Source organism: Urocampus carinirostris, chromosome 1 (assembly GCF_059441175.1).
Source record: "Urocampus carinirostris isolate Australia breed hairy pipefish chromosome 1, RoL_Ucar_1.0, whole genome shotgun sequence".
Classification (NCBI taxonomy): Eukaryota; Metazoa; Chordata; class Actinopteri; order Syngnathiformes; family Syngnathidae; genus Urocampus; species Urocampus carinirostris.
This window is the reverse complement of record NC_142349.1, coordinates 5756852-5783053: the sequence shown is the minus strand read 5'-3', so window position 1 is coordinate 5783053 and position 26202 is coordinate 5756852. Positions and strand designations below refer to the sequence as shown.

The window sequence follows — 26202 nt, the reverse complement described above, 5'->3', positions numbered from 1 at the left end:
TCAGATTTTGGCTTGGCGTCTTAGCACCTGCTATTGGGCATAGGCAAAAATCAACAATTTCACAAACTATGATTGGCTAGGGGGCAATAATTCACCAAAATAAGCTGTGCAAGAAAATATATCAATATATTTGTGTTGCTTTAATAGCGAAAGAAAGGTAAGACAACTTCGAAGCGAGAAAGCCTTTCGCTAGGGGGAAAAGGTTTTGTACGCCACCTTTACCCTAGAGGTAAGATCCTAATCCCAGACCCAAGCACAAGCCCGCCCAAATACGAATTCCGGGTCTGGCCTAGATTGTCAATCATTACGGGCGGGCTGAGCTTCTCTCTCACTAACTTATTTTTTTTTATTATCGACGCGTCATTGTTCTTCTTTGTCTCTGTTTATACAGTGTTAATTAATGATAGATTTCGTGGCCCCAACGGAGTCCACATTCCTGGCCCTCCGGGTTGAACACTGACGTCAGACCCAGAGGACTTGGCGCGCCGGAGGCTGCCCAAATCCCCTCTCCTCCACTCGAGTCCTAAAAAATAAAATGGGAAATTTTTCTTCCAGGAGCCAGCTCTCAGAGCCGGTTGGTGTGCGGACGACACGTTACAAATTCAGACTGGAGCAGAAAAATTTGGTGTAAAAAGCACTTTCCACTGTTACTTATATATATTTGACCTTTAGCTTGCATTCAAACTTCAACTAAGGTTGCAAATATTTGGTATTTAGTTTAATATAATGTGCTAAAAACTGTCATCAGCAACATTCAAAATTAATCAGCTGTGTGTACTCGATATCTCAAACTATTTATGCTTAGCTAGCTTCATTAAATCTATGGTGAAATCCACATATGATTCTAATAACCACCCCAACATTTCGTTTATTTTCCGTGAGTTATCAGCACTCTCGCTCTAGTGAGCTAAAACAAATTGCATTTGATACAGACGCCATGTCAAAAGATATTGCTAAATAGACCTGTGAATGCGTGATATATATCCAAATGACAGGGCCCTAATTCAATTCCATCTAATTAAACTGAAGTACCAAATTGTACAGTTCGCATGAATGACAAAAAGAAACAACGCACATCTGTAAAACCAAAAAGTATTTGTTCATCTTGCGTGAAATGTTGCAAGTCACGCATTACCGACCTCCTCCATTTCGGTAGCAGAGGTAAGGAAACCTCCAAACGTTGCCCAGGCCCACAGCATAGCCGACACTGGTCAGGACAAATTCAATTTGGTTGCCCCAGTTGCCTCTTCGGGAGTTTTCATCCTTCTTCACCGGCTCACCCGGAACTGCTCCGTTCTGCAAAAATTACACAACAGTTCAGTCAGTTTGTTTGAAAAGCGATTAATGTGCTTTTCCATGGTTCTGCTGTAGCGAGTACAACTGAGTTTTGGGGCTTTTATGTGGCTATGGCCCACAAAGACGGCATCTTGCTGACCTAAGCGGTCCACAAAGTCCCATTGTTATTGTTATTGTCTGAAAGCTAAAAAACTTGCAACTCCAATCTCCAAGGAGATAATTTGGCTCATTCTTTTTGTCAGAACTGACCATTGTGAGTGTCTATTGGATATTTGAAGCCCCCAAACCGAGGGTCGATGTGTTTAGAAGCATCCTGTGCACTGTCAGTGTTGAAACACAATTTATTTTCTCGATACGGAGGACTGTAATGCGTTATTCATCAAATTTGTACCTCAAGTGGGTTGCGATACTCTTTTGAAAATCAGATCATGATTATAACGGACCCTATTCTATAGCATTTCCTATTTCACCCACGAAGGAACAAACAACTATCAATTCGGCAGCAACAAAACACTGTTTGAAACACCGACAAAGGGTCGAAGTGTTTATGAATACCTACAAAATACAAATGAATAAAGTTATGTGGCGCTGTGTCAAGCACAGAATACATGGACACGTAATGTGGATGGGTAATTTATACCTACTGGTAATCAGATATTCTCCCTATTATATATAGTCTATAAAAAAACACTGAAATTTAGAGAGTCAGTATAGATGCACATATTTGGTTGCATCGCTGACCACAATAGCAAAGCATTGAATGTTAATACATCTCTCGACTCAAAAGTCACCAATATCCAAATAAATTTCGTGAATGTTCCATAATATCTATGGTTATTCTCAATGCCTTGTGCGCAGGGATGAGGCGTCTTTTTTTTTTTTTTTTTTTTTTTTATGATGTCACCTCATCCTCACTGAAATGTGAGTTAAACATTGCAGTTTTGCACATGGACCGGCATCTAAAGCAGGAGTTGGGAAGGTATGGCTCGCAAGCCGTTTAGGCCTTTTTTTATTTGTACATATGGCTCGTAGATAAAAAAGAACATGCGCAATTATATGTGAGGCTACATGAACGGGGAGGATTTTGTAAGGTTTATTGTTCTATATTCTTTATCAATTATCCATTATCCATTATCGGTCAATTCATAATATGCTACAAAGAGCCAAATGTGTGAAACTGAGACATTATCAACAGGTAAGAGTGCCAAGTCCAGTAAAAAAAGGTCACAATTTTGACAGCAAATTTACAGTCAAGGTGTCACACCAACAGACCCTGTTTTGGCTTTCAATTGCTCAATAATCCTTTATAAGGAGGCTCATCAAACAATCTATGTTCATTGTTGAGAAACCTTGTACTGAAAACCCACACAACATTGTTTAAATACCCAAAAGCTCCAGCAAAGCACTTAGAGCAATTTGATTAGGTGAGAAGAAGAAATGGGCGGAGCTATACACAGGGCACGTATACTCCTTCTCCTCGCCCAGCGCCGTCTGCAGTAAAGGTTAAAATATTGGTATCCTTGTTTGCAGTGACATTTTAACGAAATAACCTTGCTCGCACCTTGTTTTGAAACCATTATTTTGGACAAAAATGAGCCTCAACACTCTTTAGTAACTGCGGGAGAGAGACAAAGTTTAAGTGGTATATTTATGTTAATATACGACACAGGCGCTGGCACCATTCTTATTTTATAGATTTGAACAAATTATCACACAGTTAAATAAATGCGTTGAAGAATTAGCGTTTGTCTGGAAGCGGTAATATGTGTGCTCTCTCGAAATATATATTTACAATATTTTTGCATTTATGGCTCTTTGGGTCAGAAAGCCTCCCGACCCCTGATTTAGAGTTATTAAGTTTCAAGTCTTTCTCCAGGGCGAGCTTTCACTAAAGTACGTGCGGCGCCAAAGTGCACCTCCATAGTGGAGCTTCAGGTTTACTTGGGGCTTGGTCCCTCAAATTGAGTGTGCACTCTGGCACCAAAGTAGTCATCAAACTAATTACTTAAATAAAAGTAAGTGCATGCTGTACAACACCTCCACAAGAAAAAAAAAATGTCGAGAAGCTCGGCCCGGCCCGACTTATTGATTGAGTTTTCGGGCCTGGGCTTGGGATCTTACCTATAATCTGAACCAACTCACCATAAATATTACAAACATAAACTCGAGTGAGAGCTTTAAATATAAATATGCTTGCCTCAATTGTCTTACTGCTTTGAAATGAATAAAAAAAACAAAACAAGAGTTTTAGCAGTGAAAGGGCAAAAACATCAGATCAAATGTATAGGCTGGGAGGAAATTACTCCACAATATTATCTGAAACCAGACTGGGCATTCACTTTTGTTACACCTTTATTTCCCTCTAGTAGCGGGAAGGAGATTTTGATTTGTATTCATTGAAAAATCCCCACTTTTGATATAAATAATTTAGACACTAGCTTTTTTTACATACTCAAAAATGTACAGTGGGCCGGATTAAATCATCCAATGTGCCGGATTTGGCCCGCGGGCTGTATGTTTTATATGTGTGCTCTAAAATAAAGCTTATGAAGCATGGGGCAGGAGTTTTCATTCCGCCATGCATCTCTTTGTGAAACAATTGTCACTTTTTTAATCAGTTCCATGTAGAAGATATCTACTTGTTGGCTAGTGAACTGTAATTGTGTGTAAAAACACTACACGCTTCACAACATGACAGGCATTTTTTTAAATTTTACCATGTAAATCTTCAAATGACTGAAAATACAATTCTGGTACGGGTTACCACACAGTTCTAAGGTCTTGGGAACCTCCTGTGTGGGTTCAAATCCAGCTACCGGACTTACTGTGCGGAGTTTGTATGTTCTCCCCGTGCTTGCGTGGGTTTCCTCCTGGCACTCCATTTTCCTCCCACATTCCAAAGACATGCATTTCAGGTGGATTGGCCGGTCCAAATTGTCCCTGTGTGCCCTGTGATTGGCTGGCAACCAGTTCAGGGTGTCCCCTGCCCACTGCCCGATGATTGCTGGGATGGGCTCCAGCACCCCCGCGACCCTACTGAGGATAAGCGGTACCTTTCAGTGTAATGAGACAATGTCCATGTCATGCCTTGACTTTCTTTTTCCTTTTTTCTAGATCTGGTATGTGAAGGACTTTAGCACGAGGTGAAGCGCACTGGAGAAGACAGAATCTCAAGTGAAATGACCGCCTTAAGAGGAGCTCATAAGCATTTGGTCTTGTCCCGATTTCAAGCTTCTTCGGCCCTTCCCTCTTTCCTCCCTGCATCATTCCATCTGCTGCCTTCAGATAGTTGCTCCCTCTCACCCCTGAAATGTTCTCTAACCTCAGCAACAGTGCCGGGTGAATGTATCTGACCACGGCCCAAATAAATTTTTATGTATTTATTTCTTTAAGGGAGTTTTCGGAAGTGTTATTTATTAAATACCTCAAAAATTCAATTAAGGCAGAGGTCAATAACCACCAGGCCGTGGACCGGTACCAGGTAGTTTGGTACCAGAGCACACGGAAAGGATTTAAGGTTGCCTTATTTTGCTTATATCGTGTAACAATGTACATTTTTATTTTTATTTTTTTTTAGAAAGTTTGGATTTGCATTTTACAGGCATTATACAGGCTTCAAGATAGTATTTTACCGTTTTTGAGCAATGATTAGTCGAAAAATATCTCTAACCCCATTTGCACATTTGATGCAACAGGATTCAAACCCGGATCGCAGTGGTTAAAGCACCAAATCTTTACCACTAGACCACTAGGATGTAGACGACATAGGAAAAAGGAATTCAATTTTATCTCATCATCACACTTTTTTTATGGTACGTTGGGTGAGTGATTAGCGCGTCTGCGGCACAGTTCTGAGGTCAGGTAATCAAATCTAGCTCCCAGCCTTCCTGTGCAGAATTTGCATGTTTTCCCTGTGCTTGCGTGGGTTTCCTTCAGGCACTCCGCTTTCCTCCCAAATTCCGAAAACATGCATGTCAGGTTAATTGTTCGATCCAAATTGCCCCTAGGTGTGAATGAGCGAGTGAATGGTTGTTTCCTGTCTGTGTGCTCTGCAACTGGGTGCCAAGCAGTTCAGGGTGTCTCCTGCCCACTGCCCGAAGATAGCTGGGATGGGCTCCAGCCCCCCCACCACCCTACTGAGGATAAGCGTTGCAGATAAAGAATGAATGGATAGATGAATACATGGGGCCATTATCAAATTGTTTTATCGACAACGTCAAGTATAAACACAATACCAAAATAAAATTTACAACGGTAGGTCAATTGGCGACTCCAATTCGTCCCTGTGTATTAATGAGCGTGTGAATGGTTGTATGTATCCATGTGCCCTGCGACTGTCTGGAAACCAGTTCAGGGTGTCTCCTGCTGGTACTGGAAAATTGAGTAAATATGTTGTAAAACACGAACAGTTATAATGTTGTACTAAAATAATAAAGTATTACCTTAAACAGTGTTTTTCAACCAATAAGCCAAAGAACATTAGTGTGCCTGAGACCTTGTCTTGTGTGCCACAGGAAATTGCCCATATTTACATTTGCAAAAGAGCATGCCTTCGTTTGTCATCTTTGCTTCTTTCAACAGTCAGCTCAGTGACTGGAACACTCATCCATATCAGTAGGTGGCAACAGATTTTTATTTATTTTTTTTACTGTTTATCTGTTCTTAAGGTAGATCAAATTTAAGCCATATTTGATACCTTATATTTTTAATGAAGCTGTTTAAGATCGAACTTCCAAAATAATAAAATAAAAAGTAAAAATCTTGGATCTAAATCTTCTGATTTTAATTATTATTTTCTTATTTTACTTAAAAGAGAGTAAGAGCACATATTTAGCATACATTGTTTCAGCAGCTAATTTTTGCTTATTTTCACTCAGTATTGTTCCGGTTATTTTTTAGAAAACCAGATCAAATATAGAAAAATGTATTTAAAAATATATATATTCACATACATAAATTGGAGAAAAATCACAAACCAAAATGAATATGTGACAACAAATTTTCAAGATCAGACAACTTTGCTCATTTTAAACGTGGGGTGCGTCGTTTGAGGTGCTCTTAAGTTGAAAATATAATCTTTTCTCAATTAGGTATGTGTTAACAATGCTCCACAGAGTTCGAAGAGCCCTTATACTTTTCATCCACTGCCTCTATCTGCTTTTTATCTCCGTTCTAGCAAAACTGTTCAGGCCACGGAATGTGGAGAGGGGGAGAGGTTAGATAGTGAAACAAGAAAAACAAGACATATTAAGATAAGGAAATAAAAACCCTCAGGTATAACGTTAATTTGAACACTACTGCAAATGGGAGGCGAGGCATTCACTAAACAGAAAAGTCATTTCAGTTGACCCCAAATCACCTTCTATTGGTGTTGCACTTTTAACTATGAGGCTGAAGGAAAGACAAAACAGCTACAACTTCAAAAACTAAACAGCATGGTCTCTGCTCTCCAAGTCTTTTGAAACTGGCTGTGCTTGCATGTCCCAAAAGTTAAAATAAAAGCCTGTTTTGGGGTTCTTGGAGCAGGTGGAACGCGCAGGGAGCAGAACAAACAAATGTTAGCAAGCCGTTCGCTCAAAACTCGACCCGTCACAACGTGCGGATGTGCCCTTTCGCAGCATATTACAATTGACACTTTCTGAGGTCCGTTTTGGAAAGGGAGAAAGTGCCAGAGACAGAATACAGCTGTTGCAAACCATGCGTGTTGTACATCTGACTTGGCTATCGGCAGCCATGTGTGTGCCTTCACAAGTTAGACACACACAGGGGCACATTCGCACTAACTTGCTAGCGCAGGCAAATGTTTCAAAATGCACAAATGATTTGCTAAAACAAGTATAAAATTACCATACACTATAATGCTCACCCCCAAAATATCATATATTTTTCATGCATAAAGCTCACTAGACTATGAGGCGCATGAAATTGAGACTGCATTAACAGCTACCGTGTTTGTTCGTGTATAATTGATGGGCTTTTTATAAATTTGTAATATCTATTATCGTAATAGTGGATGAGTCGATAATTGTCGATGATCAAAACCGCAAATATAAGGTTTTGTAACATGAATAGAACCCATGTTGTGACACTGAGGGCACTAACACTTAAGCTACCAGTTGTACAGATAATTCTTGAAAATGCTTTCAAATTTATCTCATTATCACACTATCTTTACGGTGCCAGAAATATTGATATGTGTAATCCTTTTTGTCTTGCATTCTGCATTCAACGTCAATAAAAGCTTGTATAGTATTTTGTTTAAAGACTTACTCCTTTTTCTGTTTCTGTCTTTCGCATTATTGATGCACAGGTGAAGAAGTGGAGTTTAAACTTTCAGACTGAAGAACAAAATACACTTTACAAAATCAGTGTTTCTGATCAGTTATCTACTTTATCTACTGTTGTAGTGGTAAAAATGTCTTCACCCCTGCAATCGCAGTTCAAATCTCGTTGCATGTACTATTTTGCGATATGTCCTGGTTCATAATCAATTGATCAATCTTTGCACAAATATGCTAGTATATCGTAAAACCTTCTGCAGTAACCCTCACCAATAAATACTGTTTGCATTTCCAATCTTACCCACCTTATTCTGCGGTAGATAGATAGATAGATAGATAGATAGATAGATAGATAGATAGATAGATAGATAGATAGATAGATAGATAGATAGATAGATAGATAGATAGATAGATAGATAGATAGATAGATAGATAGATAGATAGATAGATAGATAGATAGATAGATAGATAGATAGATAGATAGATAGATAGATAGATAGATAGATAGATAGATAGATAGATAGATAGATAGATAGATAGATAGATAGATAGATAGATAGATAGATAGATACTTTTTTCATCCCCGTAGGGATATTCACACTTCCAGCAGTCTACCCCGTTGTTTATTAACAGATGAACATGATGCCCTAAGGGTGCTTGTAGCGAAGTGGATGACGTCACGCCAGTCCAAAAATTCGACATCCCTGCGGCAGATGGAAAACTTTTCTTTGTGAAAATCCAGGGATACACCACCTCGTGTTAGCAAGTCCGCCTCCTCTCCGATTACCCCCGGCTTTCGTGTCTCTGTTTAGCGGCGTTGAAGCCGGATTGCTCCGGGTAACTCCGGGTGGCTACACGTTAGCGTACGGAATGCTAAACGTGAGCCACGTTTCCGCAAAACACAGCAACTGCGCTCCCTGTGCGCTTCGATGTTTTCCACCAGCACTCGATGATCTTATTTGGTCGTGAGTTCGCATTTACCATGATTACGGATGGTACCGAAGACTTATAACGCCGCTAGCCGCTTCGCTAGCTCCGGGTCTTCTTCCACGATAGGCCCCTTCATCACGCCGGCACGAGAATTCTTCAGGGGAATGAGTTGAAATTCCTTGAATACACGCATTTCTTGTGCGTTAAAACCCATGTCCATAGGATAGAAGTAATCCATAGTGTAGTTGTCAAAACGGGAAGAAAAACACCGAAGATAGGAGCAGACAATAAAACAATAGGGCAGCTGCTGGGTTTTTTACACATGCCTCATAGACCAGAAAATACGGTAAATTGTATTTATTATGATTTATAGACAAAATGAATATTCTACTTTTTGCAAACCACGAGATGATTTGTATTCAAATTCAAGAGATTCTAGCTAGGTTAACTCATTTGCTACCAGCCAGCAGAAGACAACTGCATGGATCGCCTTTTTAAAAAAATATTTTAAAATTATTACTCCCCCCAAAAAAAGACCCCAAAAATGTGTTCTATCATCTTATATACACCCAAACACACACACACACACACACACACACACACACACACACACACACACACACACACACACACAGAAGAATAAGAAGAAAATTCACAAAGAAATAGCAATAATTGTCATATGAGATCAGGAATGGGTAATTACGGCAAAATAGCATTTGGAGAACATTAAGGCCATTCATACTATTTATAAACAATGTTCACTGTGTTGTTATCAATGACAATAAAGTCAATTGTATATGTTGTACTAGGATTTGTCTAGTACATCAGTTGATATCAAATCTAAAATGGGGCTTAGATTCCCTTTCTTGACATTCTTCTTTTTTTTTTTACGCACCTACACCTGTTCTTGTAATAAAGTACCGTATTTTCCGCACTATAAGGCGCACCTAAAAGCCTTATTTATGGAACAAAATTAATTCGCAGAGTCTTGCAACTAACTTGCAGACGCCGACTAGATTTTCCCCCGAACGCCAAGTAGTCCGCTGTGTATGCTGGGATTTATTTACCGGCATTTCATTGGCTAACCAATGTGTCAATCATCATTTGAATAGATCACTATTGGCTAAAGTTATTCGGAGGTCAAGGGGAGGATCCTTTTTATCATTTACAGGCTGGCATTGGCTTGAACGGCAAAACAAAGCCTGCAATTGGCCAAAAAAGACGTGTCAATCATCAGTTGAATCGATCACTATTGGCTAAAGTTATTCGGAGGTCAAGGGGCGGATCCTTTTTATCATTTACAGGCTGGCATTGGCTTGAACGGCAAAACAAAGCCTGCAATTGGCCGAAAAAGATGAATGCGTATAGCACGTGGCTGATGGCATACAGAAAGCATTTTTTAACTATTTTGTATTTGTAAATATTTTATTCTCCTGGATTTACTAAACTCACGGATATAAGAGGACCACGGCTGCACATTATTATGAACACAACGACTTCGGTGAGCTACTCTGGCTATATATATTATCCCTATATCTTGTTTCAGACTGAACTCGATGTTTCTGTGATAAGCGGTGCAGATAATGGATGGAATGGAGTGTCTATTTTTAAATTAAACTCAATTCCAACTGTTTATTGTCATATATACAGTAAAGTTGCGAGCGAAAAAGAAAATAGAAACTAAGGAATGGTTGGCATTTCTTGAATCCCAAGACTTTAACCTTCCGAATGATGGAACGATGCATTTGAGTGACATCGTACGGACACAAAATCCGCACGCGTTCTCGGCACGTATTTGCGTCTTTGCAAGCTTTCGGAATGTTAAGGGGGAAATACGTTTGACTGAACTATCTGACTATTTTGTCGACGTTCCCATTGTAGCGCCTTATAATCCGGTGCGTCTTATGTATGTCAAAAATAGGACCAAAAACTTTTTTTTTTCACCCAGCGCCCATTTTTTCGGGGTACGCCCTATAACCCGGTGCGCCTTATAGTGCGGAAAATACGGTATGTAAACAGCAAGAAAATTAAAGGTAGGCAGGTCAATCTAAATATCAATGTTGTTTATTCTGAGTACAAACTTGGATCGGATCAATTGTATTATTATGGTATTGATACCGCCTTGGCATTTTAACTATTACTCTAACAATGTTGTTAGTGGGCAGCACGGCGGCGCAGTGGTTAGCTTGTGTGCGGCACAGTTCTGAGGTCATGAGATCGAACCTCCTGTGTGGAGTTTGCTGGCAACCAGTTCAGGGTGTCCCTTGCCCACTGCCCGAATATAGCTGGGATGGGCTCCAGCAACCCTAATGAGGATAAGCGGTGCAGATAATGGATGGATGGAAGGATGAATGTTGTTACTGGGTCATGATTTTACATGTTATATTTCTTAAATTTGATCCAATTGTGTTTACACTTTGGGCAGCACGGCGGCGCAGTGGTTAGCGCGTGTGCAGCACAGTTCTGAGGTCATGAAATCAAACCTACTGTGTGGAGTTTGCATGTTCTCCCCGTGCTTGCGTGGGTTTCCTCCGGGCACTCCGGTTTCCTCCGACATTCCAAAAATATGCATGTTCGGTTAATTGGCCGGTCCAAATTGTCCCTAGGTGTAAATGAGCGAGCGAATTGTCTGTCCCTGTGTGCCCTGAGACTGGCTGGCAACCAGTTTAGGGTGTCCCCTGCCCACTGCCCAAAGACAGCTGGGCTCCAGCACCCCCGCAACCCCACTGAGGATAAGCGGTGCAGATAATGGATGGATGCGGTTTACACTTTATTTGCATTACTGACTTTATTTTTTTAAATATTGTGCAGTGGAAAATATTTTGGTTGCTCGTTGACATTGCCATACTGTACTTTTATTTTCATTTACATTGCTGTTTTTTTTTTTTGTTTGACTTTCTTGACTCTTGTTCAGCAACATTTGAACGATAACGTAATACCAAAATCTTATTTTGGCAAAGTGAGTTATCATTTTTCATTAAATAAAGATATTTCATGAGCCAAAGATGTGTTACAGATGCAGCATCAAATCAATTAAAGAATTTCCCATAACAGATGTTATGAACTGAAGGTCTGCTGAAATATTTAGAAATGAATGTACAATCATTTGGACTTTAAAATCTTATTTTAGCCAGGGTTAATAGCTGACGGGAACTAGAAAGCGATAAACAGCTTATTAACTTAAACTTTGAGTTGCTATTACCTAAGTGACCCTGATGTCCCCACCCAGGTGCTATGGCCCTTGGTGTTGGCTCCAGGCAGCTGTTTGGTCAGTCAGATAACAGTCACTGACTCCAATTCTATGTCACGTGTTTTTATTTTTTTGTGGCGGGGGGATACCATCTGGGTTTTATGTAAGATCACACATGGCCTTGCCTATTTCACCCACAGTTTGAAGACTTTCCTCAATTTTTCGAGGTCGCCTATGAGTCAATGTTGACTTTTTGAAGAACATATACATCATGCACTTTGCTACCCTTTTGCGCACCTCAAAATCAACAGAGAAAGAGTTACATCGATCTTTAATACCATAGCAAGCCCACTAGGGGAGAAAATTTTGACGGACAGTATATTTTGCAAAAACTATTTTGTGAATACTGTATCCTTATTACTACACTAACATTGTTTTTATAATAATTATTAAAATAGAACACATTTTTTAAAAACTACTGTGTTTTCCGCACTACAAGGTGCATGTAAAAACACCAAATTGGCCAGAAATTTAAAAGTGCGCTTTGTAACCCTTACCTACTGCAAAATTCAGTGGATAAGATTAAAAAATCATACATTATTTTTACGTGTGAGTTACTTACAAGGTTTTACAGTATACTACCATATCCGTGCAGTGACGCTGACCAAAAATCACATGAAAATATATGCAACGGGAATTAAACCCAGCTCTAAGCCGGGGAGCGCTGTCACTTGAGCACTAGACCACCAGTGATAGGAATAATATATGAAAAGTAATTTGAATTTAGCTCATTATTCAGAATTTACTGACAGTGCCAGAAACAAATGTTAGAGAATGGAGAAAACAAAAAGACGTCCTGAAAGAAAAAACTAAACGCAAAGTCCGATTCATCATTACATACACCAAAGAGTTGTTTCCCTAGCGACTTTCTGTTTTCTCCATTTTCTAATATTTGTTTCCCGGACCAAGTAAAAATGGTGTGATAATGACATGAAATAGAATTTAGCACCACTATGTATCCAGCTCTCACTTCTGAATACATTTTTTATACATTTAATTTTGATGACCCGATTGGCTTTCAGAATCCGGCTGGTGGATATTGTTTATTCAAAGCTCAGCCATGTTCTGCTTTGCTCAGTTATGTCCAGACCTGCCCCTGTCCTACTGCCTATTCCAGCCAATCTTTAAATCGTTTTCATATTAATAAAACCTTTTGTACTATACCTGTAGTTACATTGTACATATTTTTCTGCAATGAGAATCGATAAGAGAATCGATAAGGAATTAGATCGATAAGCAGGGATCGATAAAGAATCTGATTCGCTAAAACCTTATCAATACACAGCCCTAGTAGCTGAATTACTTAAAATGACGTAACCAGTAACTAATTACTGGTTTTCAGTAATTAGTTACTAGTGCCCAACACTAGTGTTAACAAGAAACCAAGAAGCCAAAACAAAAGAGATGTGTAAAATATTCTGATAAGGCAGATGGATGACATGTTTGATTCATTTTACGAATTGATAAGTTTGTTGGTATGGTATGTCAAAGCTTTAATCTTTTTTTATTGTCAAAAGAGGGCATAAAGTACACCGGAAGAAATAATAAGTCCTTAGATAGCTCTGAGGCCACATTTTGAGTATTATTGACTTATTTTACAGGAATTAGAATAAACTAAATTCTAATTTATGGGTTTTATGAAACGAATGAGCAAAGGTTTTTTAGCTAGCGATCTGGCTACTTTTTTATCTTTGTAGCTGGCTATCATCCTTGTAGCTGTTTAGCAAGCAAGATACCTTTCTTTTTACATTTTTTTGCGTATATTTTGGCCTCCTTTCTAGCTAGCCATCTAGTTTTCGTCTGGCTATTTATATGGATTTCACTATTTTAGCTAGCTAGCTAGACCCCTTATAATTTATTTGACCTGAGTATGAACTTTACGTGACAATATTATTATCATTTGTATGATCGTATTTAGCATTTCTATTCTATGTAAACCAAATTACATATTTACTTTTTCCATGTTTAGCTTACAATATTCCCATTACCGCAAAAATATTTTATATAGCTGATGTTGTATTTTACTTGTTTTTTTGTTGTTGTTGTTGTTGTTGTTGTGCTCTGTGCAGCCCTTTGAGACTTTTTGTGATAAAGGGCTATACAAATAATTATGACTTGGCTTGACTTTCATTGGTAATCTATATCACTGACGGTTTAGTGCTAAGAATTAGACCCTTTCATGGCCATGACATGGACTCGATTTCCATTGAATGCCCCTTTTGGGGATATTGATCAGCAACATTTTTCTAATGATCAAACATTCCACTATTATATATCGTAACTGTACAACGGTTGGTCACAAATAGATATGGTGGCTCTTACTGTTTTAAATAAATCATGTCAATCCATGTTTATTTGTATAGCTCTTAATCACAAGGAGTCTCAAAGGGCTGCACAGACCACAGATTATTGCAAACCATAGACTATTATTACACCATCCCTTGACCTAAAACCTACATGAGGGCAAGGAAATACTCAAAAACCTCAACGTGGGGAAAATGAAGAAACCTTGAGAAGAAACCCCACATGAGGTAATCCCCCTTCCTGGATGACCAGGCTGCATTGGATGTTTTAATAACAAATAATACACGGATATCGTCAACAGGAAATATAGGTCATTCATAAACTATAGAATGTGTGTTTTAAGCCTGGATTTAAACAGTTCCACTGGGATTGCAGATCGAATCTCACAGGGTAGAGCATTCCAACACATCGGGGCCCAAATTGAGAACGCTCTCGAACCTGCGGTTCTCTTCTTGGCTCTTGGGATCACTAGTAGACCTGCATTATCAGAGTGAAGGCTCCGGAACAGAACATAGGGGGATGCTCTTTATAGTACAGTGCACATTATACATAAAATATATGACAAGACTATTTGGGGGTGGTGCACCTAGTAATCTGGTGTGCCTTATGGTGCAGAAAATATGTTAGCTATTATTTATGAATACAAACCTGTCAATAGTAGATAACTCACTAAGTGTTAAGATTCCGGTTACAATAAAACATCAAAACAATGTCAATACCATACAGTCCGATAAAGTTCCAACATTGGAATTGCATCCGTGGCCATCAACGTGACTGGACAAGAAGAGGGTTGAAAGATCACACCTGTGCCATGTTATTCATTTGGGGCAAGCTCATGGCTCTTTGAAGCCAAATATACAGTATTGTGCAATTTTTGGCTTTAAAACACATACGCATTTTACATTGAAAAGATTTTTGACAAAACGAGAAAGGTTTTTTCGGGTCATTTTGGATATCTGTCCCAAAACACCAAGGAAAAGACTTAAGGAAGTTTGCATATCGCGCCCTACTGTCCATCAATGGGATTCAGAAGGAAGGTTCATGCAAAACAGGTTTTTATCTCTTATTTTCAATCACTTGATGCAAAAAAATTACAGAAAATGCCAGAGTTTTTCAAAGAGGCAACTTCGTCTCCACTCAACCTATGCACAATTGAGTAAACACGCCTGTCTGCAATGACTGAATCCACTCAACCATAATGGAACAAAAAGCCCACCGGATCCCACCAAAAACAGTGTTCAAAGCTTTCTTTATGAGTGAGCTGTGAGGTGAGAGTAATTGACCTTAGAGAGGACATCAACTGTGGCTTCTCAACTCACTACCATTGGGGCCACATACCAATAGATTATTTTGAACAGTGACAGACTTAGTCCATCTAACCACTCCGCACAGAGAAATAATAGCTATTTTTGGGCAAGGTGTCAGCCATAAAGGAGTTGAAATGACATCTAGATACTGTGACTGTAGAAAAGGATCCTAAACGTAGACATGATTTTAGAAAAATAATTTGTTCGCAGAAAACAATATTGTAGAAGAAGGATTACAGAATAAGATACACAACGTTTCCCAGAAATTTCAGCCGTTTAACCTTTTAAGTCATCAAAGTTCCTTTAAAGCAGGCTCAACGACCCATTATTGCTAATAAGTAAGGGTGGGCAGATCAATGCAAATATCGATATCATCGATACTGAGCAGGTAGTTTGATCAGATCGCTAATAGTGTCTTAAGATTGAAACTCTCTTTCTATTTTACTATGACTACAATAATGTTATTAATGTGTCGTAAGGTTATACATACATTATAACTTTAATTCTTGATCCAATTAGTTTCTTTTGCACAATAGATTTTATTTTCTAAATATTGTGCACTGAAAGGTGCCGTCTTTTCTGGACTATAAGGCGTACCTGATTATGAGATGTACCTTCAAAAATACCTCCTTGTGAAACTTTGCTTTTTGGATATAAGGCGCTTTGAACTATACAGCACTGTCATTGTTTGTCGCCTACAGTCTCTCATTTCTACAAAAAAAAAAAGCATTACCCCTGTTACTGTCCCCTCTCCCAAGGTGTTTCTAATTACAAAATTGGCCAACTCGATCGTAAATACCATAGGCTCCCACCTCACGTTGCTGATACCTTTTGATTCCTGAAGACTTTCACTAGCCAAAACAACAAGATTCTCCTCTCACGGCCTCCTCCTTTGATTCCCTCCTCGTTCCAAGTTAACCCACTCCAAGACCTGTCACTTCAACCACCTTCTTCAGTTCCAGATCGCCCACTCAAGCCAATTTTCTTGAAAGTATTCCCAAATCTCCCCATCAAGGGTTTTTTCACCTCAAGACCCCCTCTCTAGTTTCCCAAGCAAGCCTCCCTCTTAGGATCTCCTCCTCACCAGTTCCGGCCAGTATTTTTTTTTTTGTTGCTGCTAAACAAACATCCCCCTAGTTGAGTTTGATCACATCCCTTGTATTACGTCCCCATTGTGTTTTGCATTTGGGTCTGTCTGACACCTGAACAGTGCATGATATTAAAACAGAAAATTAAAACTGATTCCACTGAACAAAAGGGAATCTGGTTTCACAGCTAATATGTATCAATGTGTTCATAAATTGTTACCGTATGTTGAATCATTTCCAAATAATTATATATTGCCAAATGTTTTTACCGTATTTCCGGCTCTATAAAGGCACACTGGATTATAAGGCACACTTTTGAATATATGTCAATTTTTTTTTGTGTGTGTGCCTGCCTCATAGTCTGGAAAATACTCTATAACATTGTTGCTATTGTTATACAGTATTTGTATTTTTGTTACATTGTTGCTTTTCTGGTTTGTCCCTCTTGACTTTTGTTGTAAAATAGTTCTTGTCGTTGAAATATTTCAATTTTCTTACAGTTGCATCATATCATTGGCACTACTTGCATTTTAACTTTATTTTCAAAATATTGAGCACTGCAATGTGTTGTAATTCTCAAGTGAATCAATTGTATTTGTATGTTCGTTACATTTCTGCTTTTTTCGTCAGACTATCTTGACTTTTGTTCTAAAACAGTTGTAATAAAAATATTTATATTTCTGTACTTTTGAATTTTACATTGTAATTATTCGATAAAAGATAGACTCTTTGAGGCCGTTTTTATCATAATTATAAAATAACACAAGGGAAGTTCAATTATTGAATGATCATGATATTTCCCGGCAAAAACTGTCGGTTCGGATCGGTATAGATTTCTACTATCAATGTATCCATCATCTGCACCATTTATCAGTTGGGTCACAGAGGTGCTAGAACCCTAACGAGCTATCTTTGGGCAGTGGGCAGGGGACACCCTGAAGTTTTTTTTGTGGTCACTCTGTAATATCCACAACATAAAGATGTTCGTGAGGACAAATAGTACAGCTGTCAACTACCATGCTCAATTCTTCTGTATAAAAAATAAACCAAAAGTCCCTGAATGAACAGATGCTATCTCAAATTCTTGAAACAGGTTTAACTGACTGAGGTAAACACTTGCTAGCTGTAGAACTGAGCATAAAATGTATAAATCATTTGTCTAGAATATCAATCAGTTTTCTGCCATTAATTTGAAAATGAGTTTAGTCATTGAGGTAGCCTACCTTAATATATTGTTCCATGCTGAGGAACTTGCAAGAGCAGCATCAGTTGTATATTGGTCCAAATTACATTTGACGGGTCAACCTCACTCACTTCCTGATAGTATTGGGACTAAATACAACGTGCTGGAGTCCTGAAATACCTTCCCTCGGGGGAGGGGACTGGACGCCAGTGATGTCTATGTGCCTGGGTTGTTCTTTTTTTTTGGGTGGGGAGAGAATAAATGTGGTAGTACGAGGGAGGTGTGGCTACGAAGCAAATAGAATAAAGATAGGGCAGGGGTCAGCAACCGAAAATGTTGAAAGAGCAATAACAAAAAAAACACTAAAACGTCTGAAGCTTTACATAAGCTTTTCTTGAGTCAAAAATAAAAAAGGATTTTTACATAAAGAAATACACATTTAATATTTATTTTAAACATTTTTACAGCTTTGAAAAATGTTGACAATTTTTGATTCGTGTTTATCCTCCCAGACAAACTATGGGTGGGCGATACTAATTTTAGTGTTGATCCGATCCAAATAAATACTCGGTAGTATTGAACAATGCCAATCGAAAACTAAGTCAACTGTGCAAATAAAGTATCAATTGTATCTCACTTGCTCTGTTGCCATAGTGACAATGGATTAACCGTTTTTTTACAGTAACATGTTTATATCTTTGGTTGCAGAGCTATGCTCTCTGCTAGGTGACATTTTTCAGTCGTTTTAAGTCAATTTGTAGTGTGGCCACAGTAGAAGACCTCTTTAGCACAGAAATCGCACACGCTATAATACTGTTCTGTAATTGAAAAAATTGTGTTGCGCTTCCTATTCGCTTCTGTTGTTTTTAGCTTATGGTCGCCTTTGCCTTCTCTTCTGCCTGCCAGGCAGGATGCAGCAGCAGGCCAGTTAGGGAGAGTTACTGAAAGTGTGCCTGTCAGTTACATATACACTCAGGCATACACTTAGAGAGTGGAGTAGGGCGCTGGGTGAAATAGAGAAGGGCTTCGCTATCTTCAGAGAACAGAGGTGCTTTGAGGAAACTATTGGAGGAGTGAAGTATTGATCCCAGGACAATAATATTGAGTCGATCTAAGTACTTTATTAGTATCAACAATATTGATATTTGGAGAAATCTGCCCAGCCCTAAGAGAAACCGGATTAAAGAATGTTTTCCCCCATCTTCTTTTTCCAATATTAAGACATTTTCGAAAGCTCCAGGGAGCCACTATGGCAGCACTAAAAGTGCCCTCTGAGCTCTAGAACCGCAGGCTGCTGACCCCCGGGATAGGGGTTGGTTTGGATTTCAAATACATTCTTAGAAAATGCGTATAAAGAAGGTCGTTTTCTTATTTGTATTGTTTATTTATTCATAAACGGATTATATTACACGATTTTTTCACGAAAATGTAATAATGTTACTAAGCCCCTTAAATCAGACATAAGGCCCGGTGGATGATTTAATCAGCCCCACCATAAGTTTCAGAGTAAGTCCAAAAAAGTCTCGTCACGTCTCACTGTGAATTCTTTTGACAGTAATGTAGCCTAGATGGTAGTGTGCCCGCTTTGAGACTGGGAGGTCGCTGGTTCGCGCCTCGACCGAGACATACCTAATTGGTATAATGGCGGCGCCCTCTGGCTGCGGCTGCATCGACTCGCTACAACGGGTCAGATGTATCGACATTTCGTTCTGTGTACATTGTTACAAAGAATGACAATACAAAGGAAATTATTATTATTATTATTATTATTATTATTATTTTAAAATAAATCCAAACGAAATGCTCCCTCTGGCTGCTAGAGGGCAGTAAAGGACAAACTCCCAGCTTTAGTAGCCCCAGCCTAGTCGTTTGAGCTGATGTAGTCTATGCTTATTGCCCGTGCTCTGCTAAAAACTTTTTTTTTTTGTATTTCTTTTGTATTCATTAAAACCAGTATGACAATAAGGGGAAAAAATACAATTTTATATAGGTACCACTTTTTATATCACGGTGAATTGGTACAAGTCTAAAACTACATCCAATCCCCTCTTATAATAAATCATTTAACACATTCAATGTCAAACATGAAAATAGTTCTTTTCCTATTCTTTGTGATTAAATGATCCCTTGTCATTTATCATTAAAATATGTAAGATAGGCGACTAAACTAGGCTGAACGATAAAGTATAACCCAGAAAAATTACGGTAAGACATTTTAAGTTATAATTCCTTTACTGTTTCGGCCCGCCTGAGAACAAAAAGTCTGGATCCAGAGCAGAACTGAGTTTGACATTTCTGGCTTATACAAGACGGACCTTTTTTTTAAATATTGGACTTTTCTCAACAACAGAAAAGGACAATGCCAGGTGTCATTTGTGTGGTATAGTTTCCTGTTACTGTGGCCACACCACAAATTAATAAGAAAGAATGCATTGAGCAGCAAAGAAAAATGTAAACAGGTTACTGTTCCTGAACAAAATCCTGTAAATCTGTTGTCACCCTGGCAACAGAGCCAATGAGAGACAATTTAGACATTATTTGCATTGCTGACTTTTTTTTTAAATACGCTGCTTTAGAATACACCTTAGTTCTCTAGTTGACATACAATAGTTGTACAGTATTTTCATTTTTGTTACATGTTGTTTGTTTTGACTTTCTTAGACGGATATCTCAACCTCAATCCCATTACCTTCTTTTTTACCTGCCCATTTTGTCTTGTTTATCTTTTGCTCCTCCTCCACTTCTTTGGCAAAGGAAAGAACCAACTATGAGAACAAGGAATGTACTCATCTCATTTCATCACATCTCATTAGCTGCACCGCTTATCCTCAGTAGGGTCGCAGGGGTGCTGGAGCCCATCCCAGCAATCATCGGGCAGTGAGCAGGGGACACCCTGAACTGGTTGCCAGCCAATCGCAGGGCACACAGGGACAGCACACAGGGACAGACAACTCGCTCGCTCATTCACACCTAGGGACAATGTGGACCGGCCAATCCACCTGAAATGCATGTCTTTGGAATGTGGGAGGAAACCGGAGTGCCCGGAGGAAACCCACGCAAGCACGGGGAGAACATACAAACTCCGCACAGTAAGTCCGGTAGCTGGATTTGAACCCACACAGGAGGTTCCCTAAAAAAATTCCCTTTACTTTATTTATTGTACACTTTTGGGGGAATTTTACGAAAATGACTACTATGATACATCAGTTTCATATGTGAACCTAAGAGCCAAGACAAGGCAGCCTATTTTGCATTTTTATGAAGCGGTTTATTTCTTGTGCACTTCAGTCTTTAATGCAAGAAATGTATTTCAATGAGGTGGCAGCATAATTTTCTCTGTCATTTAGGATTTTCTCTATTACCATAAAGAGCAATAATATTTGCAGGAAAAGTTTTTTTTTTTGTATGTGTCTTAGTATCAGCAAGGGAAACGTAAACAAAAACCAAGCCAGTGTTTTAAAAAAAGCTCAGTAATAATTAGCATTTGCAAGTACTTTTATTGGCATATATCACGTTTGATACGAAACACCTTTTTATAAAGTGTATTTTGGATTATGACTTCAGAGTTTTTAAAAGTTCTTTATTTAAAGAATATAAAGGTGTGCGTGACATTTAGCTTGAAGATACATGGTAGGACAGTCACAAGTGAAATTTTAAAATGTCTGCAACAGTTAGAGTGTTAATCTGCTGACGTAAAGATGCTGAGTCTAAAATAGACACAAAACAACTCCATTGAATATATATTTAAATCCAAATTTTTACTAAACGTATGTTTATCATGCGGTCTAAAAACAACAAATTTACATGCGCTAAAACATCGCAAAACATTGTACTAAGAACAACTACTTGCATTTGATTGAATTATCTTCCTCAAAATTAGATTTTAAAATGAGTTTTCTGTCAAATTGTGGTGTCACTGACCCTGTAGCTGTACTTAACTGCCTGACTTATACTTAATTTGATTGCACACTCTTCCCCTTAATCGTCCCACTTACTCTATCAAAGCACTTTTGTAGGAGAAAGTCCAAAGAGTAAAGCGGAGGAGTGAGGTACTGAGTTAGCTAGGGAGAGCCCTAGATTCTTCATAGCCATGCCTTCTTGACATCACCAACCATCTGAAAGCAATTGTGGAAGAGAATAAACCAATTGTATGTGTTTATGTTTAGTTGTCTTATGAATGTAAATTCCTTCAGGAGAAACTGCAAAACAAGTAAAAGCAGAGAGGCGCAGAAAAGTTGGTCGCCACAGAGATGAGGAAGCATATGAAGAGTGAAGCGCAGTACTCCTCTTGTGGCATACTTATTCCTTTTGCAAGTCAAACACTGCATTTTAATGTTGTAACCAATCACAACGGTACTATTCTAAAATCAGTCACACTAAAAATAAAAGATTGAAAATAATCATAATAATAAAAAAGTAAGATATCTAACAACACGACAAACACAGTTAAAAGGTATGTGGTAAGCAGGGAGTACATTCCTTGTTCTCATAGTTGGTTTGTTCCTTTGCCAAAGAAGTGGAGGAGGAGGAAAAGATAAACAAGACAAAATGGGCAGGTAAAAAGAAGGTAATGGGATTGAGGTTGAATATCAAGCAAAATGTATTGAATAATGAGTATCGATATTTTTTCCCATTCTACTTTCACAATTATGTTGCTTCTTATGTCATTAACACTTTTTCATTGCACTATTTCTGGATGCACTCGCAACTATGGGCAGTCTTCATGCATTACCTTGTAAATGTTTGCCTATTTATCCTTCTTTTTTATCATTTTGAGTCTTTTATTACATGTTTATTCTGGAATGTCACGTCTAGTCTCGTCAACAATGTTCACTTCGTTATCAATGTCAATAAAGGCAGTTCTAAATTCAGTAATGGTGCAAACGATGTCAAAACGTTTGTATACCTCGACTGCAATTGTTATTTTTTTTCCCCCCTCTCTAATAGGGTGCTTTACGTTGTAAGGGCCTGCAAGGCCTTCTCTGCTGGCTATCTAAATCATCCATCCATCCATTATCTGTACCGCTTATCCTCAGTAGGGTCGCGGGGGTGCCGGAGCCCATCCCAGCTATCTTCGGGCAGTGGGCACGGGACACCCTGAACTGGTTGCCAGTCAGCCGCAGGGCACACAGGGACAGACAATACGCTCGCTCAGTCACACCTAGGGACAATTTGGACCGGCCAATTAACCTGACATGCGTGTTTTCGGAATGTGGGACGAAACTGGAGTGACGGAGGAAACCCACGCAAGCACAGGGAGAACATTCAAACTCCACACAGGAGGTTTGATCTCACAACCTCAGAACTGTGCTGCACACGCGCTAACCACAGCGCTGCCGTGCTGCCCATCTAAATCATGCGTTTCTGATTATATTTTTGCCATAAATAAAGTATCACAACAAAATGGTGAAGTAAAATATAGTATTTCCATCTCAACTGCTTCAGTCTAAGGGACATTTTCAGCCCAAAAACGTATACCACAAATACCATAGGACCGGCCTAACTTTAAACTTAATCTTTGAACTTCTTGATGGAACTGAAATTTGCGGAAAATCTTTAGGACAGAGTAATTGAAATCTTGAAGATAGAAAGGAAGATGGATTTTCTAAACAGATAACAATGACTTTTGGTGAGTAAATAATACTAAGTACTAAACAATATGGTAATTTTATGAGGATATTTATTATTGATACTTTTTTCTAAATTTGTCACAGCTGTTGCTGCAGTAAATATTTTATAAACAGAAAATAGTTATTAGGCGTTGGATTGTCTCAGAAGTAGCATTACTGAGGGCCTGGGTGTGTAATGCACGGCCCGCCACTGCTGTTAGGACACATGCTCATCATAGCAAAGGCCACATTTGTCATTTAAATCGAACATTCATGTCAATGGGATACGCTTGTTATCCATATTTTAGAAGCGGAGCAATTTATCGAAGTGTTGAAATCTGATCCTTTTCTCTCAAAAGGGCTCTTTAAAGACCAAATGGGCAAGCAGGAATTGGGCTAAGTTATAGATCCTGAGAGCTGTGTCAGAAGCAGGCACATCAGCACAAGCTAGAAGCAAGATTGGGCCTTAAAATCCAGACTGACCTGACCTGGGTCCGCGGTTATAAAAGCTCAACCAAACAAATTGTTATGAGGGGACCGAGCCTCGTATCATTCATAAGGGCCAGGCTGGGATTCTCTCACTCAGATTTTAATTTTTCAAATTATCCACCCGTCATTGTTCTTTGTTACTTTTTTTATGTTTTGCATGGCAGGGGATCCACGCGATGGATTCAGTTCCCCTCTCACGCAACGCCTAGCGTGCCGCCACCGAAACCGACGGCAAGCATGCCACCGAGCGAGAAAAGGACTGAATCCATCATGCGACACAAAGAAAAAAAAACATTGCGGGTGGCTAATTTAAAAAAAAAAAAATCTGCAAGAGAGAAGCCTGGCCTGACCGGAACCCAAACATAATGATCGACATGTTAGGCCCAAACTGAATTTCGGGTCAGAGTAAGGCTTAAGCTCTCAAGCACAAAATAAAAAACAGAAGCATCGGTGGCTGACAGACAGCGATTGTTGCAGACAGCGGGACGGTTGCAGCCGCTAATCCCCCCATCTCTCCCTTTCACTCCCTCCATTCCTTCTCCATCTTTGCTTGTTCACTCATTTGCTTAACAAGTTCACTTGTGCGTAGGACTTCATCGGGTATGGCTGTCAAGTGATGCGCGAGACTGGCCTGCGGAGTTGTTGGCTCGCGCAAGCTGTTCACCTGCATCCCCCTCAACCCTTCCACTGGAATCAACGCTGCGCCTTTACTTTTTAACATGCATGCTGTTGTTTACCAGAATATGAGCAGTAGAGATTGTTATACAGCTGGCTTCATCCCTGTATTAAGTGGTTTATAACGCACACTCATGTACATTGTGCATTTAATTTCTACGTAGAAGCGGTATAAATTTGTTTCACTTTTTCTTAGCTCAGACGTCATGATTGGATTCAATGGCAATTAAACCCGGGTCGCATCAATGAGGTCACCAAATCCAAACCACTGGACAAGGCATTCAATTTTATCCTATCATCATACTATTCACAGTAGAATCGACAAATGTGAATTCCTGAGTGCATTTCAAGTTACAAAAAAAACAATACATTATTCTTTATATTTTAAGTATTGTAAGTGGTATTCGTGCGTTGATGATTAATATCATTTATTGACAACGTATATTATGAACACAATACCAACAAAAAATTTTAATGAATTTATTTATTCTAGTTCAAAGTTCTAATTTTACGTTGTATATTTGTTGATATGGGACACAGGCTCAGGAGTTATCATATAATATATTTTATCAAACTATCAAACATCACACAGAAAATAAAATGTGCTGAAGAATTAGTGTTTGTTTAGGGAGCAGGTTAAGTGATTTTGTTAAAATTTTCCAAAAATAAATGGTGTGGCTTTAAAAATAAAATAAAGTCAAAAAAGTTCTCAATCTCTTTTATAACACAGGATTGTAGGATTATGCAGACTGTCTGTTCTACAGATGATTTTTCTCCCTAATAGAAACTGTCACAATTTAGTTTAACTTACAACAAAGAGGTCAGTTTCCATTGTCTTCCTATACTGTACTCTGAATTCACTTTCCTTGCAAGGCTGAAAACTCTTAGTGTCGACATTAGAAAGTAAAGCAGAGCAATATGAGCGAAAAATATATGCCTGAAGGACGATAACATTTGCTAGTTAACTGCAACAATATTAGCAATATATTACCAATGACCAAGACGATCTATCTATCTATCTATCTATCTATCTATCTATCTATCTATCTATCTATCTATCTATCTATCTATCTATCTATCTATCTATCTATCTATCTATCTATCTATCTATCTATCTATCTATCTATCTATCTATCTATCTATCTATCTATCTATCTATCTATCTATCTATCTATCTATCTATCTATCTATCTATCTATCTATCTATCTATCTATCTATCTATCTACAAAGAAATTAAAAGGGAAAAAAATAGCACAAAAAAAACACACACAAAAATTTTTGGACCAATTGCTCAAACACCCAAACAAGTTAGGCACCTCGGCACCTCAGTTGGTCATGCTTTCGTCCCTCCAGATGAAATGAGACACCAGAAAGCAGCCATGTCACTCGGGTCAGGGTGACACACTCTTCTGTTCAACAGCAGGGCCCGACAGCTTTCACTGGTTTACCCCTGCCACATCATACGGGTGCCCAGCCCATCCTTAAGAACACGTCCACAATCCCACCATCCTTTCACAACACCTCTTCACTCCTTTATATCACCAACAAGAGCTCTAGCTTCCATTATATTTAGACCTCTTTCCTGCAGTGCACTCATAACACCATCCATCCACGTCAATCGCGGCCTTCCTCTTGATCTCCTTCCATTGACTTCTGCTCTGTAGATCCTCTTCAACATTCGCTCCTTATCCATCCAAACCAACCGTGTACTCTCTTATCAACACGCTTGCTCAGTTCCACAACTACTCCAGTTCTGTCTCTCACGATTTCATTTCTCAATCTATCCAAT

General features: G+C 38.9%; 2 protein-coding genes across 4 annotated transcripts in view; both read right to left on the bottom strand.

Annotated features, from left to right (window-relative positions):
* lrrc24 (leucine rich repeat containing 24) overlaps positions 1-26202 on the bottom strand; it is a 322288-nt gene that overhangs the window by 132925 nt on the left and 163161 nt on the right. The window lies entirely within an intron of this gene.
* Positions 1-26202, bottom strand: part of slc6a9 (solute carrier family 6 member 9) — a 70939-nt gene that overhangs the window by 34282 nt on the left and 10455 nt on the right. For 2 of the 3 annotated variants that reach the window (XM_088347999.1, XM_088348075.1), the window contains one exon: positions 1140-1296. In XM_088347999.1, the coding sequence (XP_088204125.1) occupies positions 1140-1296 (157 nt within the window). Of the gene's footprint in view, positions 1-1139; positions 1297-17679; positions 17849-26202 lie in introns of those variants that run through there. The other variant, XM_088348155.1, reaches the window with a different exon arrangement.